An 18,790-nucleotide genomic window follows, 5' to 3' on the forward strand; every position below is an offset into this window, starting at 1 on the left:
TTGACTCGTTCACAATATTACATAACAGCCTTCCTTAGGTCTTGCCAACATTTCACTATGAAGTTCAACAATGAATTCATGGGGTTTGCAGTATAAATATCTAGATCCTTGTAACTTGCATGGAGAAAGCAGCTTTATAGAATTGAATTCATACTGCATTATTTGTGAGGGAAGAGTACTTAGGGGTCTCCCCAATGCCCTGTCTAAAGAACCCAAGCCTTCATAATTTAATTCTGCAACATAAACTCGATGTAGAATTTCGCAGTGTAAGAACGCTTAGATTTTGGTTACGGTTGAAGAGGGGAAAATCTTTTCAAGCAGTCATGTTGGTTCCTGGGTGAAGCTGACTAGCACTGTTTTCCACAGACAGATGGCTAAGTCTGGAGGTGATAAATGTACTGTAGCTTTTTTTTTTTTTACAGGAGGAAGTATTTAAATTCTTAGGTGTTGACTTTTGGCTAACTGTTACTGTTACCCTTGTGCGTCTTCTATAAATAGTTTCATGCTTAGTACCGGAGTAGTGTAAACTTTTAATGATATCTTACTGGGAATCTCTGGGATGTGTTCACAGGTTTGTGTGTTATTTTGACAAGTTTGCACATGGGCCACCTGTCACACATTCATTTTGTGCGCTCTGTGGTGGGTGTGCACAGACCCACACTCCACAGCCTGTAGTTCTTTGCTGGATTCATTTCTGCGAGCCAGCGGAAGGCAGGGTCGATGATGTGAATTGAGTGTTGCATGTGTCATGTTGTACCAGTAGGTACAGGTAGCACCTTTGCCAGCAGAGAGGAGTGCGGACTGTATCAAAGGTGAACTGACCTTCAATATTTCTCTGAAGTATATCAACTATGGGCTTAAAACTTTCCACCGTGCTTGTTCAGGCTTTTTTTGAAACATATGCCTGTTTATTTTTAGGTGTGGAATATAAAACAAATGATTAAATTAACACAAGAACACATAGAAGCCCTGCTGGACAAGTTTGGAGGGGAGCATAATCCACCTTCTATATACCTGGAGGTAAGTGCTGAGTTGCAGGTGTTCCATATCTGGTTATGGAATAATGTATCTATTGGTTAAGAGACTAGGGAATGTTTTTAGTTGTTTAAAGTATTTCTTAATGTAGTTTTGCTTAACATTTATACACACACAGACACACGAATATCATCACCTGCTCTGTGAAAAATCGACACACCTTGTTATAAGAACATTTTGGGCGGTGGGATTTAAATCCATTGTCACACAGTCCGCATTGTACCTGAAGAGCACCGTTGTACAGGTACTGCCTGCTTAAAAGGACTTTGCCTAGTTCTGTAAAGGAGAGGTCATGCTTAACAAATCTGATTATCTCCTTTAAGCAAGTGACAATGAAAGCTGACAAGGGTGAAGTAGTACACATAATCTATTTAAACATTCAAAAGGCTATTTTATATTATGTCTCAGAAGCGGACAACTCTGCAGTACTTTCTGGATGGTTGTGCAGGGTTAGGATTGATAACATAATCTCAAATAGTGTTTGATTTTCTTCAGTCTTTAAAGAAAGAAAAAACTCCAGTGGAAGCATGCTTGCAGCAAAGAAGAAATGGAATCTCTCTCTCTCTCTCTCTCTCTCTCTCTCTCTCTCACACACACACACACACACACACACACACACACACCGGGGGGGGGGGAGAGAGAGAGTCCACTAAATCAGTGGCTAAAAGGATTGGAAATGTTCCGCATGTTCCGCCCTCCCCTTTCACAAGAGGTTTTTCTCTTCTGCATGCCCTCTTTAGCATCAGCCATAGTTAGTTCTGACATATGAATCAGCAGACCATGGTTTCTGTTTTTGGTTTTGAGGACAAGTTTGTTGAGTTAAACATTTCTGCAAACTCTGGTTAGTGTTGAACAGCTTAAGGAGAGAGAAGCTGTGAGAGGGAGCATGTGAGTGGGTGGCTTATTTATGGTCTTTCAAACAATGGTTGCAAGGAGTGTCTGACTTGAACCATTGTAATGTTTGTTTGCAAGGGGGTGGGGGTGGGATTGTTATTCAGTAATATGCTGCAATGAGAACTTTCCTGGACTGTCACACAGGCTGCCCAAAGAGTCAAATATGCTCTGGGGGTTTGCTCAACCCTCTAAAGTGGACTTGGGGAGGGGTGGTTCTAAGTGTTACCCAAGGAAGTAGTCCCACTAGGGCAAGGAATTTTGGCTGCACAATGGAACTTCATTTCCACCCCGCCCACCAATCATCTGTTCTGGGTTTTACCTGCAGCCACCCAGAGGCAGTGTGGGGCAGGGGTGTGGAGAGGAGAGGCAGGGAAAGTTCCATTATGCAAGTGGAAGTTCTTGTGGTAAGAGAAGTACTTAATTGGATCCTACCCTCTGTTTTGTGAGCGGAGGTTATTTGGCAGAACTTTGTTATATGCAGTACAACCCTATGTGTTGTCCTGTCTGCACAAGCAATACTCAAAAACATAGCTGTTCTTTCCACCTCTTAGAAAACTAGAAACAACCCTTAGGTTAGCCATTTTAAGCATGCACAAGTCTTTTTTTGCAATTACGTCTGAGATACTGTTTTTATTTTCTTGAGTTGTCTGATGTCCTGCTTTAGCATAAAGCAATTTCTTCTTCAACAAAATCAGAATAAGATTACAATAACTCCCTAAGCCTGTCTCCCTGTATTTTGCATAAGCCACTGGGTTTGTGATAGTGGTCAACAGCCAGGAAACAGAAGATACTGCACCTACAATTCTGAATATCCCTTTAGTGTTTCTGACAGTTTCTTCTGGTCTCTGGCCATTGATATAACCGTCCAGGTTTAAGGCCCTTCACTCCAGAGGGATAAGCTAGAAAGAGCTGTACAGACAGACTCTGGCTGGTTGCTGGTAAACATACCAACCCATTGAAATGGCCCCTCTGATTTTAGATTTGAAGTGTTGTGGAAAGTATCTAAACTTGGTCTTGAAACTGGGTTAAAACACTGTACAAACATTTTGCAAAATACATTTCAAGCCAAAAAGAAGAACAGATGGAAAAAATGGGAAAGGAATATTGACAAAATGGCCATAATAGCTTGCTACTCTGCTTCTGATATAATTGTCTTTCTTGATTACTGCATCGGTTCTGTGCTCACTTATGCATTCCTGCACGCTTGTTATTTCAGAGAAACCTGAGCATGCATGCATACTTCGGTGCAGGATGACAACATTTCCATGAAAAGAAGAATGGGGAGAGAATCCTGTATTAGAATTAAAATACCACATTTAAAATATATGTACACAGTCAAATTCTGCCGTAAATTTATTTGGACATAACTCTCTTTTAGATATTCATATTCCTGTCACTTCTCTCAGTCTCTAAATTTCTGTACTCTTCCCCCGACCTCCCATTAATTCCTCATTGCAAATCTCTCTCCAGCCTTGAGTTATATTACGATACCTTGTAAGCATGTAATTCTGCTGCAAAGAAGAAGTAGAGCTGTTTATTTATGATCCTTCATGGAATTTCCCTTGAAGGTTATCGTGACACATGTATGGACAGTATGGGGGCAGAGGCTTAGTACTAGAACGGTTGTTGAATGAATAATATTGGTTCCATCATTTCCTTCTTTGTTAGAAACTGTGCTTTTTTTTCTAGAAAAATAAGTGCTGGCACTCACCATGAAGTTGTTACAGTAAGTGCCACACTTTTTAACAGCAACAAAAATGAGGTGCCGGTACTGCATACCCTTGAGCACCCCTGAAAAAAAAAAGCACTGGTCATAAATCATCCCTGAATGCGTTCTTTGGAAGATTGGGTTGGGTACTGTCCCAGTGATCGTATTCAAAGTGCTTAAGAGGCTATAAATATCTCAAAAGTGTACATCCAGGTTATCACTGTTTTAAATTAACTTTTTCCTTCTAAAGGCCTATGAAGAGTACACCAGCAAGTTAGATGCACTGCAACAGAGGGAGCAGCAGTTACTGGAATCCATGGGCAATGGAACTGATTTCTCTGTCTCCAGTTCAGCTTCAACAGATACCGTCACATCATCGTCATCTTCTAGTCTCTCTGTAGCACCTTCTTCCCTCTCAGTTTATCAGAATCCTACAGATTTGTCACGGAATAACCCTAAATCTCCACAGAAGCCTACTGTTAGAGTCTTCCTACCCAACAAACAGAGGACAGTGGTAAGCACATCTGCCAGAAATTTACTTTCTGTCCCCTTGTCAAAGGAAAGCATGTTATTTAAAACAAGGGAAAAACAAAGAAAGGTATAGTATAATCCTTATACCGGGGTAGTCAACCTTTTTATACCTACCACCCACTAATGCTTCTTTCTTGATGGCAAAATTTCCTTACCGCCCACCAGTGCTCGATGGAAGGAGGATTCAGCTTGTGCCGTAGAACCCCCTACCGCCCACCTAGAATCCTGAAATGCCCACTACTGGGCGGTAGGGACCAGGTTGGCAACCCCTGCCTTATACATTGCCACAGCATGATACACTAAGTAGTGGAGTAAGCAAAGTGTTTTATTTGAGGGATCCTGAACGCAGAGCTTGACTACCAAATGCAATCGAAGAGTCACAACACAGGCTTATTTTGCTGCTGTTGTTCTTGTGAGACGCAGCCTCTTTTATGAGAGTGGGGAGGATTACTTCTGTTCAGTGGTTTTTAATGCCAAGTATGTGCCACATGCTGTACAGAATGTAGAAATGACTTGGAATGTGTTTGCGCTCTCCATGCGCAATGGGCTGGGTAGTTGGGCTGCAGCCATGTTGTGTGCACAGCAGTACATGATGGCACAGAAGAACCTGAAGCCATCTGCTCCTCCCTTTAGCGCATGAAGCGCCCGAGGTTCCACTTATGTGTGCCGTGCCTGCCAGGAGCAGAAATGAGGAATTGGGGGCCTTGTGGCTGAAGCTGTCATCGCTGAGTGGCAAACGAGAGGAGAATGCTGGCCCAGCAAACTCCTCCTCCCAGCACATGGGGCCTTTCTGCAAACAGAGCAGCTTTGCAGCCCATGATTCTTCTCAAGGAGCCCAAGAAAGTCAAATGGAGGAGGAACATGGAAAACAAATGCGTAGACAGGCAGTAAGAATTGGGCAGGGAAGGGCTCACCAGTTTTGGAGAATTCTTGAAGTTTGGTGGGGAGATGAGCTTTTGCATAGCGCACAAGAAATTGTTTTAGACAGTAGGGTGCAGTATAGTGCGAGGGAGTTGGAAGAAGGGAGAGAGGTTCCTGGACACAGGTGAACTTTAACAGAGCAAGTAAAGACGGGCATACAGTCGTACCTTGGTTGACGAATGCCTTGCGATTCAGACGTTTTGGCTCCCGAACGCCGCAAACCCAGAAGCGAGTGTTCCGGTTTGCAAACGTTCTTTGGAACTCGAACGCCCGATGCAGCTTCAGCGGCTTCTGATTGGCTGCAGGATCTTCCTGCAGCCAATCGGAAGCTGAACCTTGGTTTCCAAATGCTTTGGAAGTCGAACAGGCTTCCGGAACAGATTCCGTTTGACATCCAAGGTACCACTGTGGTAAGGTGGATTGAACAGGGTTATCCTTCTAGGGTCATGGGTGGTGGGGAAGAGTCTTTTGCACAAAATAAAATACTGTAGGCTTTTTTAAAAAAGATCCTAGACTGTGACACTGGACCTGCTTTTGGTACACAGAGAATGCACATTGCTAATCCATCCCCCTTTCTAGAAATTTTCTAGTGCACATTTAAGGCTTATTGTTGCCAAGGAGACCATGAAGGCTAGGAATGAGAGAAGAGTGAAGACGTGCTTCCTTTTTGGGGGGGCTGGCTACATAAAAGATGTGAGGTGACAAGCTGAAACTGTAATTACCAATGGTTCAGACAAGGAAAACAGTGGTATTTTAAGAGCGGAGACAAGACAAAAATGAAGGAACAAAATAGGAGGGGCATGGCTGGGGGGAAAGGAAATTGAGTTTAGGGCCACTTAGAGTTTAATTTCAGTTATAGGGTAAAATCTTAGTGAAGACAAAGGACTTTTAGTTCTGATTGCTTTCAGTGAGAGAGATTTAAGCATGTGCTTAACTGCAATATTGTGTATGTCTAAGGCTGCAGTCTTCTGCTCTTAGTGAAACCAGTGTTACTTAGCAATCTTAATGGTGCAATCTAATATATGTCTGCTCAAAATTAAGGCTGAGTTCAGTGATAGTTACTCCCAGCTATGTGATTACAGGATTGAAACCCCATTTTTACTGGTTTGACACCTGTTGGTTTTAATTCTCAGTAGTTCGTTCCTACATAGTAGATTTTAACAAAATATTTCTAATTTAATATCAAGTGTCTCTTCTTTTAAACAATATGCTTGGGTTTCTTTTTCTGGTTTCATTTTTTAATAGATAGGTTATAGCAGAGATGCTTTGTGGATTGCCTTAGTAACCTAACCTGCTTTCAAGAATATATTGCTTTTAAATATGAGAAGTATCCTAGTAGGGAGATTAATAAAGTTGAGCAAGATTTGTTTGCAGAAGTCACTTTATGCATCTAAGAGCCTGTATGGCTCTTAGCTACTCATGCGGGAAATATTTTGCTGGTTGTGGGAAGTGGCAGAGTGTTATCTGGGGAATCGAAACCTTGTTTTCCAGTCCCTGGGAATCTTGCTCAGATCTGTCTCTGACTTCTGAGATTTGACTAGGCAACTATCACACACTACAGCTTCTGTACATCTCCTGAACTTCTGTCTAATTGCAGACGTGCTTCAAAAGGTTCTGAGCAGCACACTGTCATAACATAAAGAGACTTTTTTCAAAAAATTAAGGCAATGAGGAAAGTTGGTCTCCTACGTTACGTTAATTAAAACACATGTGCCCAAAGAAATTACAGCTGGCTACACAGGGTGAGCTGAGGTTGCTGTGTAATTGCACTATGTAATAGACCTAACACTTCAGCATAGAAAAAGCTTTGGGGAATATAGTTCATAAGGGGGAAAGCACATGCAACAACCCCTGTCGTGCTGTCTCTTTAATATTGCATATATCCCTACTCTTGCTGCTGGTCCCAAGCCAGGATTCCCTCCTCCGAGGGGTGACCAGCTGGCCGTTGTTGTAGCAGCTGAATCATGAATTTGCAAGGGGCGGGTGGTAAGAACAGAGCAAATGGAACACAAGATGGATACCTATCTCTGAGGGAAGTCTGTGAAGAAGAGTCCTGTTTTGCTATAGGAATCTATTTTGTAGGACCCAATTTTGATTTTCTAGCTTTCTAAGGTACAGTGGTACCTCGGGTTACAAACACTTCGGGTTACAGACTCTGCTAACGCGGAAGTAGTACCTCGGGTTAAGAACTTTACCTCAAGATGGGAACAGAAATCACGCGGCAGCGGGGGGAGGCCCCATTAGCTAAAGTAGTACCTCAGGTTAAGAACGCTTTCAGGTTAAGAACTAATTAAGTTCGTAACCAGAGGTAGCACTGTATTGTGCGTTTTCTGGTGCATACGCAACCTGGTTTGGATGAATGTAAACAGAGGGTGTGGAATTCAAGACAGTCCCACAGAAGCTGTCTCAAGTAGCCGAAACTTCCTCCATCCTTTGTATTTGTTAACTGCCCGGTGCAGGATGGGTGATATCTGCAGCATGTGCTCCACACTTTACTTGCCTTGCCCAGTATATGTATGCAATCCTCTCCCAGAGGTAGATTTCTGAAAGCCCACCGGACTGGAGAAATTTCTCTTACATTGGACCTGTGCATCCTAAATAAACTTCTTACAGCTGGATCCTATGCGTGTTTTACTTGGAAGAGAGTCCTACAAATTTCAGGAGCGCTTACTTCCTTGTAAATATACATAGAATCGAAGCCTTAATTTTGAGATCCTCTCAGATTGGTGAATTTGCAGGCCAGGAACCTCTCCCCATGAGGTTTGCAGTTAGCGCATGCTACTGTGCGGTTTAGGCATCGGAGAATGAGGGAATTGAGGAGGGCATATTATCTCAACCACATATTTCCATCTCTAGTTTTCCTCCTCTAGAGATGGTTGTAGTCAGCAGGAGATTGCACCAGATACTGGGTGAGAGTTGGTCAAAATTCATCAGAGCATATCAGTCCAAAAGGGCATATTGATGGAATGATGAAGTAAATGTAGCCTTGCAAGTTACTATCCTGCCATATTTAAATTTTAAAATGGCTTTGATGCAGGGAATTCTGGCCTCAGGCTTAAGAAAACACTGTTGTTGCTGTGTATGTTTAAAAAAGACCTCTTCTGGGATTGCAAAATAGCGTTTAGAAAAAGCCTAAAAGATGGGAACTTTTTAAAAAAGAAACCCCATGATGTTTCTTTGAAGCAGCACAAAGAAAAATACAAGGGGGGGAGGAATCAGAGGAGCTTTTCTTTCCTCACTTTCCTTCAGATTCTGATTGACCAAAGACCAAGCAAATTTCTTTTTGCCTAAACTGGCAGGCACCTATTTACAAGAAAGCTGTGCAGCACTTTGCAAGGAAACATGCCTCCACCCTTCTTTATGTTGAGCCAGGGTTTGCTAGAACTTAGGCCCAAGCCTTTATTTTTAACTGCCAGGGCTAAGCCCAAGAAGGACGAGATGGCCTCTAAGCATTACTCAAGCTCCTCATTCTCTGATGGAATAGTCCAGTATATAGTCTGAAGGCAGGTGACGCCACCACTTTTCTTAAAGCAATGTAGGCCTGGATCAGTGACTGCCTGGGAGCCCCATGTGCACCAACAGGACATGAATGTAAAGATGACGATGGTTAATTTTGCATAGTTCTCAGACTTCATACAAAGGCAATTTTGAGACTGTTTTCTCTTAATAAGATAGTTCAGACATGCTGCTGCTTAAGAAGATGCAACTAGCCAGTGAGCACATGAACACTTAGCTCTATGACTCAAGCTCGGAGCAAGGAAAATATAAACAGGAAGAGATAAGATCTCCTTCCGAAGAAACATGTGTCAAGCCTAACAAACTGCTAACTTAGCTTAATTTATTGAGTATTTATTAGGCACGGAAAGCATACAAGCAGCAGTACTCTCTTGCAAAAGGCTTTGCAAGAGGCTTCTGACTGGGCGCTGACTAAGATGGGTAATTGCAGAGGCCAATTAATGCAGAAATGACCATGTTTAGATGATTTTTTTTTTAAGTGTTGTACTTCTTGGGAATGTGCTATAAATAAGGGGCTCTGAGTCACCACATGGTTACCTGAGGACAGCTTCCAGTTGCCAGTGGTGACCAGGCTCCTTCTTAACAACAGTTGTCAGTACTTGGGTATAAACTGTTCTGCTGTCCCTTCATGACTTAAGAAAAAGAGAGGGCAGTGTGAGCTTACCTGAAAGGAATTTGAAAATGGTCACATTAAATGTCAACCGTACAACTTTTCTTCATGGGTGCACATTGGGAAGAGGCAAAGAACTTCAGAAAAATTGTATTTATGACCAATAACATTCATTTACTTATTGCAGAATACTTATATCCCATTTTATAACCCCCAAAGGTGCTCTAAGCATTTTAAAAAAGATTCTGAAAATAGAATACAGTGGTACCTTGGTTCTCAAACTTAATCCGTTCCGGGAGTCTGTTCGATTCCCAAACTGTTCGAAAACCAAGGTGCGGCTTCCGGTTGGCTGCAAATGCTTCCTGCACTCAAGCAGAAGCTGTATTGGACGTTCAGCTTATGAAAAACGTTTGCAAACTGGAACATTTACTTCAAAGTTTGCAACGTTTGGGAGCCGATTTGTTCAACAACTAAGCCGTTTGGGAACCAAGGTGCCACTGTACTCAGATCTGGTAGAGGAACAGAAATGGTGACCAGATGGAGACCAGATGAAGCCAGGATTGTTCAGAATTCATATACTGCCATTGTACTTGGTTTTCCCTGGTGCTGTATGAGGCAGCAGCACCACTAAGAACTTCTGAGGCATTAAGTAGCTAGAAGTCCCTTAGTCCTTCCTTGTTGGAAACAAAGATGAGTGGGGCATCAACTAGAACTCACTCAACCCATAATGATTGGCTTTTCTATGTTTTTAGCAGTTCTTGTTTTTATCTGTAAGCCACCTTGAGTCCCATCAGGGGGAAAAGCAGGGTATATAGTAGTAGTAGTAGTAGTAATAATAATAATAATAAATTTTATTAATATTATAATGGGGGTCAGGTGGGGAGGACTCATCCTCTTTTCCTGGCAGTTTTGAGGCAGCAGCTAAACTCAGCCCACACCAAAGGGCAGAGCAGGAGTTAGAGAAGCATTCCTTCATGTATTACCCAATGGAAACATGAATCCACTGCCCTAAAACGTGCTGATAACTACAACCTTAGACCCCTTGGAAAGGGTTTAGAGTAGAGAATCATAGAATCATAGAGTTGGAAGAGACCACAAGGGCCATCAATTCCAACCCCCTGCCAAGCAGGAAACACCATCAGAGCACTCCTGACATATGGTTGTCAAGCCTCTGCTTAAAGACCTCCAAAGAAGGAGACTCCACCACACTCCTTGGCAGCAAATTCCACTGTCGAACAGCTCTTACTGTCAGGAAGTTCTTCCTAATGTTTAGGTGGAATCTTCTTTCTTGTAGTTTGGATCCATTGCTCCGTGTCCGCTTCTCTGGAGCAGCAGAAAACAACCTTTCTCCCTCCTCTATGTGACATCCTTTTATATATTTGAAAATGGCTATCATATCACAAGGGCAACCTGTGACCCTCCGGATGTTGCTCACCTCCAACTCTTGTCAGCCCCAGCCAGCAGAGCCAATGTTCGGGGTGACAGGCATTGTTGTTGACCAAAAACATACAGAGGACCGCAGGTTCTCATCCCTGGTTTAGACTAATTTGTGAAGGGTCTATCAACAGCTGTGATAGCTAGATGGATGGTCCATATTTAGAGGCAGTATACCATTGAACACCAGCCAGTCAGGTTCAGTAGAGCTTTTATTTATTTACAGCATTGATTGAGGCTGCCCAATAACCATCTCTGTATGATTTACAAAACCTTTCAAGACAAGACAGATTCACAGCATGGCCAAAAATCATCAGCATGTAAACAGTGGGTTACAATTCAAAACTTTAAAATCACAGTTTTTAGACTGCTAGGAGAATTTTTAAAAATACCTTATCTGGTACCCAAAACAACCAGGTGAGTCTTGCTAGGGAGGATATTTCACAACTGAGAAGCCCCTCTCTCTTTCTCTTTCTCTTTCTCTTTCTCTTTCTCTTTCTCTTTCTCTTTCTCTTTCTGGTTGCCATCTCTCTTTATTTGATGTTGGGGGCACCCAGAGCCGGACCTCTGAAGTAGATGCTCACATGGATCCACTTGTAAACTGCAGCATGCTTTTAAGGCTTCAGAAATACATTAAGCTGAGGTAGTGCTAATGGTTTGATTTTGATTTCGCAGGTTCCAGCAAGATGTGGAGTTACAGTCCGTGACAGTTTAAAGAAAGCTTTGATGATGAGAGGTCTCATCCCAGAGTGCTGTGCAGTTTACCGAATACAGGATGGGTATGGTTTGTATGTAGTATGGTTTGGGGTAGGAGTTGAAGAGGGAATGATTGCTAAAGTGATTCTTTCTGGGTGTTTTAAGTGCATGAATAATCAAGATAAAAACAATTCACTTCATATTTTAAACAAATTGTTTTCCAAAGCATAGGCAAAATCTCACTCTATGCCCCTTAGCAGTGGTTGTGGGTTGAGGGTGGGAGAGAATCCTTTTCTTTGTTCCTGCTAGTAGATTTGCTCACAGTGCTCTCTCTTGTATACTAGCAGCCTTGTACCCCGTGTTTCTCAGTGTTTCTAAGAAACCAAAAACATATGTGCAGTTTTGAAAGGTTCACTCCACCATCTTGATTCAAAACAGTACCCATTTGTATCCAAACATAGGAGAAAACCTGCTTCTTGATCTCACAAATTATCATTCAATATTTGGTTATGGCATCTGAAGAGGTGTCCTAATGCATACAAACAACTTCAGAAAATATATAGTAGATAGTTAGCAGCTTCCCAGTTGCTTCCCTTTGGTTTTTCTGTATAAACTGTGCCCTTCTCATTAACTAAACTTTTTGTAGAGTTTTTAAATAGTGGAGGCAAATACCCGAGAAATATTCTTTACCTAGCAAAACAATGAGGTTTACTTTAGGTTCTGGAACTCAAGAGCCATCCATTCTTTAATGCTGTGTATCAGGGATGGGAGATTTGTGGCCCTCCAGATGTTGTTGGTCTCCAGCTTCTAGCAGCCCTATCTGACATGACCATCAGCAAGTGGGATGGGAGCTGTAGCCATAACATCTGCAGGGCAAAAAGTTCTTCATTCCTGCATTAGATCTTGTGATCTGAATTGCGGGAGAGAGTTAAGTCTCTATCTTGTAATTTGCAGCACAGTTAATTGTGATAAATCCATGCTAACTTCTTGCCATTTGAAGCTTCTAGCGACTGAAGGCTTAAAAACAAATCCGAACTACTGTCCTCCACCCGCCCCCCATATCTGCTCATGGAGTTCATTTGCACTGCAGGGAGAAAAAGCCCATTGGCTGGGATACAGACATTTCCTGGCTCACAGGCGAAGAACTGCATGTGGAAGTCTTGGAGAATGTACCTCTTACGACACACAACTTTGTAAGTATTTTCCTACAACGCCTGCTGGTGTTGCATCTGGTTTTATTATGTTCTGAAAAGAAAAATTGGCAGCACGAGAATGGGCCTTTTCTGCAGTGGCTCCCTGTTTCTGGAATGCCCTCCCCAGGGAAGCTCGCCTAGTGCCTTCATTATGTATCTTTAGGCGCCAAGGGAAAACATTCCTCTTCTCCCAGGACTTTGGCTAATTAAACGGTCTATGGCCTTTTAAACAGTTATGTATTTTTGTGGGGTTTTTTACTGTAAACTGCCTTGGAATTCTCTGCTGGAGAGCAATATATAAATGAAATAAATTAAAAAATTGTTTTCACAGAATAAATTGCTGTGCCATGGGCATAGACAGCTGCTGCTTTTGAGTAGAATATTTGTGTTTTATACAACACATTTCCCCTTCGCTACAGCCACCTTCTTACATGTGTACACACCTGATAGCCATTTGTACATTTCAGCAAACTCAGTATATTAAAAAAAAACTTTTCCCCCCATATACAAGTTTGTCTTCCTAGTCTCCTAGAGGCAATTCTCACTCACCACAGGCAAGCAGACAAGTATCTTCTTCCAAGCCTGGTTAAGCCACATTGTGAAATGCAGATTGGGGTGAATTGTATGCAACGTTGTACTTATTGCTGAGTGGAGGTTCTACCTCTAGATGAATCTACAGTACTTCTAGGTGAATAATGGTGAGACTATAGGCGTAATCTGTATGATGAGGGTAAATCAATGGCTCAAATGTATTTAGAATCTTGTTTTAAAGTGGGATCTGGACGAGATGACCTTTAGTTCGTTTTGCATGCTTATTTTAATCATGCAGTCTGCTTCCATATCATTGTAATCTCAAGGCTGAAGCCATAATTGCAGGAAGAATTATGTAAATTGTCCATGATTGAGAGCAATTTACTTGTCATTAAATAAAGTGTGGCTCTTTAGAAATAGCAGCATTCTCATGGGGAATTTAATAAAATGCCTATGTGAACCAGATTTTTAAATACACCGGAGCATGAAAGAGCAGCAAAATCTGCTTGTTATATATTATTGTGTTATGAAAAGAATGTATTTGGTGATCTCCTGCTTGCTGCACACCAGCAGGCAACTAATAAACCTGTTACAGAGTTGTGCTGGTCGCATCAGTGATGCCAGCGCTGAGAGACAACCTGACCTAAGGAATGACAATTTAAGTGGAATCTGGTGGAAGCAAATTATCTGGATGGCTTTTTCACCAAAGGACTTCTGTGTCTTAGGTTTATTATATGGAGAGGCCTTCTTAAAAATACAGCTTTGGTACTTCATTTTTGTTTCATTCACTGGAACCCAAGGAGGATAGTTGCATAAAAATGCTCTGGATAGCATCCTCTTAAAGTATTTTGTCTATTTTATTTGCTTTAAGTAGACATTGCTACCTAACCTGCCTTTCGCATTCTACCAATTTTAAATCTTTTCAGATTCTGCTAAATAAAATGTGCAGATCTCTAAACCTTTGATATAACTTTTCTACTTGAGTACTTCAGCTATAATGATTTTTAAAAGAAACGCACCCTCATTTTATTGTTTGATAAAAAACAAAAACAGTGCCCAGAGCTTAGATAGAACTTGGCAAATGTGCAAATGTTAGTTGCTAGCTATGGTAGGTGGAACTCTGCAAGAGCAGGGAGCTCTCTGCTCCCCTTGTGTAGCTAGAAATGGGGAGGCTTTGCCTGGTATGGTATTATATCATTTACATGGACCTTACTCTTCACAAGGGACTCGGGTGGCGCTATGGGTTAAACCACAGAGCCTTGGGCTTGCCGATTGGAAGGTCGGTGGTTCGAGTCCCCGCGATGGGGTGAGCTCCCGTTGTTCGGTCCCAGCTCTTGCCAACCTAGCCGTTCGAAAGCACGCCAAAGTGCAAGTAGATAAATAGGTACCGCTCTGGCGGGAAGGTAAATGGTGTTTCCGTGCGCTGCTCTGGTTCGCCAGAAGCGGCTTAGTTATGCTGGCCACATGACCTGGAAGCTGTACGCCGGCTCCCTCGGCCAATAAAGCAAGATGAGCGCCGCAACCCCAGAGTGGGCCACAACTGGACCTAATGATCAGGGGTCCCTTTACCTTTATCTACTCTTCACAAACTGCTCCAGAAGGAAGACAGTTTTCACTAGGTTACCTTGCACATGTGATGGTTCTCTGTTTGAAAACTCAGGAGCCATTTTCTTTCATAAACTGTTTCTTGGTAAAATTGCCATAGAAACGTGAAATGTAAAGTTGCATGAAGGCAGGCGCAAAACAAGAAGGGGCAGATCTCCAGGCATCAATGAAAATTGAGTTACTGCTTTGTAAACACAAATGTGTATTAAAGGATTTGTATTGCACTTAATATGCACTAAATTATTATTACACACAATAGAACTGTGGGGGTTCTTCTGTCAGTTAAATTAGCAAACCGTTTGTCAGGATTACAGCTCTCTTTTCGGTCATAGGGCTTTTAGAGTAATACCTTCGATGTAACTTAAAAGGAGCTTGAATCGGCCCTTTTCCGACGAGATGACATTGCAGTTTTAGCGGGCGCGAGAGGGCCTTGTTTCTCATGCCTGCTTTCTTGATGGCATAGGTACGAAAGACATTCTTCACTTTAGCGTTCTGCGACTTCTGTCGAAAGCTGCTTTTCCAGGGGTTCCGTTGTCAGACCTGTGGATACAAATTTCACCAGCGTTGTAGTACAGAGGTGCCGTTGATGTGCGTGAATTATGATCAGCTTGAGTAAGTAATCAAAACTTCTCTGCGGTTTAAATGCTCTTTTTCTGAATCCGCACACATAAGCGGTCACAACAGCACACGAGTGTATTGTACTGATATTGCCACGGTGGCGTCCTTTGTATGCAAAGGGGACGTCTCTCCTCCTAGGCTGCCTCTCCCACAGAATTAGACAAATGTGGCTAGTATGCCCTGTGCTCCAGAGAGCCCATAAATGAAAGCTTTAAGCATGACCTACACAGTCTGACAGTCACAGTTATCGCAGTATAATGTGCCTGTGCTTTAAATGCAGTGTAGGCCAAGTTATGCGGTAGGGTGTCTGCCCATGAGTCTTTGCACCGTAGCCACTGTTTTTCTTTGCTGGCACAATAGGACCAAGCCGTTGGTTGTCCCTTGAAGCTTTCTGTGTGAACTAGGATTATCTTTGGCAAAAGTAATTCAAAAGTTCAAGAAAGGAGTCTAAGGCAGTAAAAGTGTGGTGGGAGACCTCACAGGGTTTTGATTTCTTAAAGAATAAAATACAAGCTTTAAAAACCAGTTCAGCTACTATACTTTGGTCCCAAAGGGGAAGGATTGTGCCTCATATTCATATGTAGACTCTTGTACTTGACTATAGAAAATGAAATCAAATTATCCTCATAAAGTAACTGACTACTTGTTTTGTTGCTGCCAAGTTGGAAAACAAAACTTTAAGTAGCAGTTTTTATGCCCCATCTATAATACCATTTCACAAAAGGTTTTCTACCTTTTGTTGGATACTGACTGTAGGGTAACCCACAAAGTCTCTCTTTTTGGCCTAGCAGCAGTGAAAATCCGGATGAGTTATTAAAGAGATTGCAGTCGACTACTTTGAGGATGTTCTTATTTAGCCATAATTGTTCTTAATGGCTATTTTTTTAAAAAAAATCTGTATTAAATTTCACCCTTTCAACATGTGTTATATATACTACATATATATATTTATGCAGAATTTTTAAGATGTGGGTTTTATACATGATTCTAGGTAGTAACAAGATTTTATGCAGTATTTTATACTACTGGTTTGTGTACTGTACCCAATCCACCTTATATGTGAACAGCCTATGGCCCAAGCACTGATAAACTACTACACGAGGCTTTTCTCTTATTTAATGATCAGAGATTGGTGAAACCATTTTAAAAATGCTCATATGGCAGAGATCTTTGAGATGTATTGTTTCCGAACAGATTTGCTTCTTGCTTATCTCCATATTTTTGAGAAACGACTTCTGAATTGCTTGTCTGCATTTAGAAGCCGCTTCTTAATATTGCTTGAATACCATTTCAAAGAATTGACTGTATGTTAGTGTAGAACGTAGATGTTATGCTTTGGGCCACAGGCCCAAAATGGCAGCCCTGTTTGAAGCCAGCCCCTTTTCCCCCTCCAAATAAAGCCGGCGTACTTAGCCAGGTTGTGGTGATGTCACATTGTGTTCTCCTGATAGGAAGAGGAGGTGGGGAAATGCAATTTTAAGTTTATTATAGTGGCAAATGTGCCAGAATGTTTTGGGGAGTACTGGAATAACTGGACAGGGAGCTGCCCCCCCCCCCTTTTTATAGCAAAATCCCTTTTGGAAGTGAAGCATTGCAATACATGGAAAAGCAGGACACAGCTTACACCTCACAGAAGTAAGTGTCCTGCCATTATATTACAATGCTAAGAACTGATCTAAATAAAATGTTTCGAATCTCTGACATTTGACTTTCCTGCTTTACTGTTACAAAACTGTAGTGTCACCTTTCAACGTCTTTTCTCTTGGAAACATGTAATTTAACCTATGATGTTTTCTTCCTCATACGTTTTACGTTGTGAAACTTCTGGGTCTTGCCCAAGTTAGGTTTTTCTTTGTTTTTGCCTCACAGTTTGCTGTTTGTCTCCAAGTTCTTTGAACATCACCCAATACCGCAAGAGGAGGCCTCCTTAGAGACGACCCCAGTATCCGGATCATACACTTCAGTGGCCCCCTCAGATTCGCCTGGGTATGCTCTTAAATCCTGCTGTTCTAATAATAATGTGGGTTTGTAGTTTCTGAAAGGGAGGCTTGGGATTCAGGAGGAGGGGAACTGGGTGTCTACACTCATTTATATCAATATAATGAATAGAAATTAAGTGATTTTTATACAAGGGCTTAAGAAAATAGCGATGATAATAATGAGGAAAACTTTGTGAAGCATTTATTCATCCTTACTCATCTGTTTGTTCTGGCCTCGGTTACAGTACTGCTGTTTACTGCTTGCTCTAGATGCTTCGGCTTAAACAGTTTGCGCAACAAAGGTCAGCTTTGGCATGGGAAACCTCTCTTTCTTTCAAAGGGATCTGATTTGTATAAGCAGAAGTTGTTGGGAGGTTGCTATTGTAGCATTCTACATTGGCCCAAAGTGGAGCTTGAGTGCTTTTCCTTCCCAAGTTTTGTTTGTGAGTAGATTGCTCCCCTGACACAATGGCTGTGTTCACAAATCACAGTTTAACATGACACGCATGAACCACTGGGAAGTTCAGGAATGCTTCACCTCTGTCTCCTCCTCCTCCTTAGCCAGGAGGACAATTTTGGAAGCATTTATTTCTGGTTTTAGTTAACCTCAATTCCAGATCCGGACACCACAGAAAACTGGTTAGCACTTCACAGTGTTTAGCTTAGGTATGTACTTCTGTATGTGATAGGCCTGCCCTCTCATACAAACCTTTTGCAACTGTGTCTTTACTTAACATTTTGCATGTACCCTAATAGGGTCCATATTTGAGGTGCAGGGCTGATGCCATCATTCATCTTTCTGGTTCATCATTTTGGACACCATGAATGGTGTTGTGTGTGTGTTTGTAGACTTATTTTGAGGTAAATTTCTATCCTACCTTTCCATTTCCAAAGAAGTGCTCAAGTTGACTCGCCTAAATAGTCAGTAAAACAATTTATAAAAAAGCACACTCCAGAGTAAAAAATAATTCTTTTATTTATTGTCTTTATCAAATTTACGTCCTACCCTTCCACCCATTGGAGCCCAGGGCAGCAAACATCTCTGAAATGAAAATGTGGCTTAAAAACAACAGCAAAATATCTGAAACGTTTAAAAACTGCTAAAAACAACGAAATACAACAGCACCTGTAACCAAGCATGCACTTGAATAAAAACAGAAACATTTTAAGTAGATGTCTGAAAGAATACAGTGATGGGTCTTGCCTAATATCATTTGGCAAGGTGTTTCCAAGCACTAAATGTCTGACTCTTGACAAATGTAGAATGAAGATTGTGATGCACCTTTAGAAGTGCAAGTTCTGCGCATCAGAGTTATACCTGAAGTAAACTGGTCCCAACCTGTTAAGGGCTTTATATACCAATGGTAACCCCTTGAACTTGGACCAGTGGTGATCTGGCAACTAGTGCAGATCTTTGAGCACAGGTGTAATCTGCTGACACTCACTCCTATAAGTGATTGTACTGCAACATGTTGCACTAACTTGCCGTTTCCAGACTGAGCACAAGGGAAGCCCCAGC

The 18,790-nt window shown here is 41.9% G+C and overlaps 1 protein-coding gene across 2 annotated transcripts in view; it reads left to right on the plus strand.

The window, feature by feature from the left end:
- The window catches only part of BRAF (B-Raf proto-oncogene, serine/threonine kinase), a 61,566-nt gene that overhangs the window by 7,751 nt on the left and 35,025 nt on the right, over nt 1-18,790 (plus strand). For both annotated transcript variants that reach the window (XM_081024012.1, XM_081024013.1), the window contains exons 2-7: nt 919-1,020; nt 3,888-4,151; nt 11,325-11,428; nt 12,436-12,538; nt 15,138-15,286; nt 17,162-17,278. In XM_081024012.1, the coding sequence (XP_080880138.1) occupies nt 919-1,020; nt 3,888-4,151; nt 11,325-11,428; nt 12,436-12,538; nt 15,138-15,286; nt 17,162-17,278 (839 nt within the window). The remainder of the gene's footprint in view (nt 1-918; nt 1,021-3,887; nt 4,152-11,324; nt 11,429-12,435; nt 12,539-15,137; nt 15,287-17,161; nt 17,279-18,790) is intronic.

This window comes from Podarcis pityusensis, assembly GCF_964106645.2.
Source record: "Podarcis pityusensis genome assembly, chromosome: 10".
Lineage (NCBI taxonomy): Eukaryota > Metazoa > Chordata > Lepidosauria > Squamata > Lacertidae > Podarcis > Podarcis pityusensis.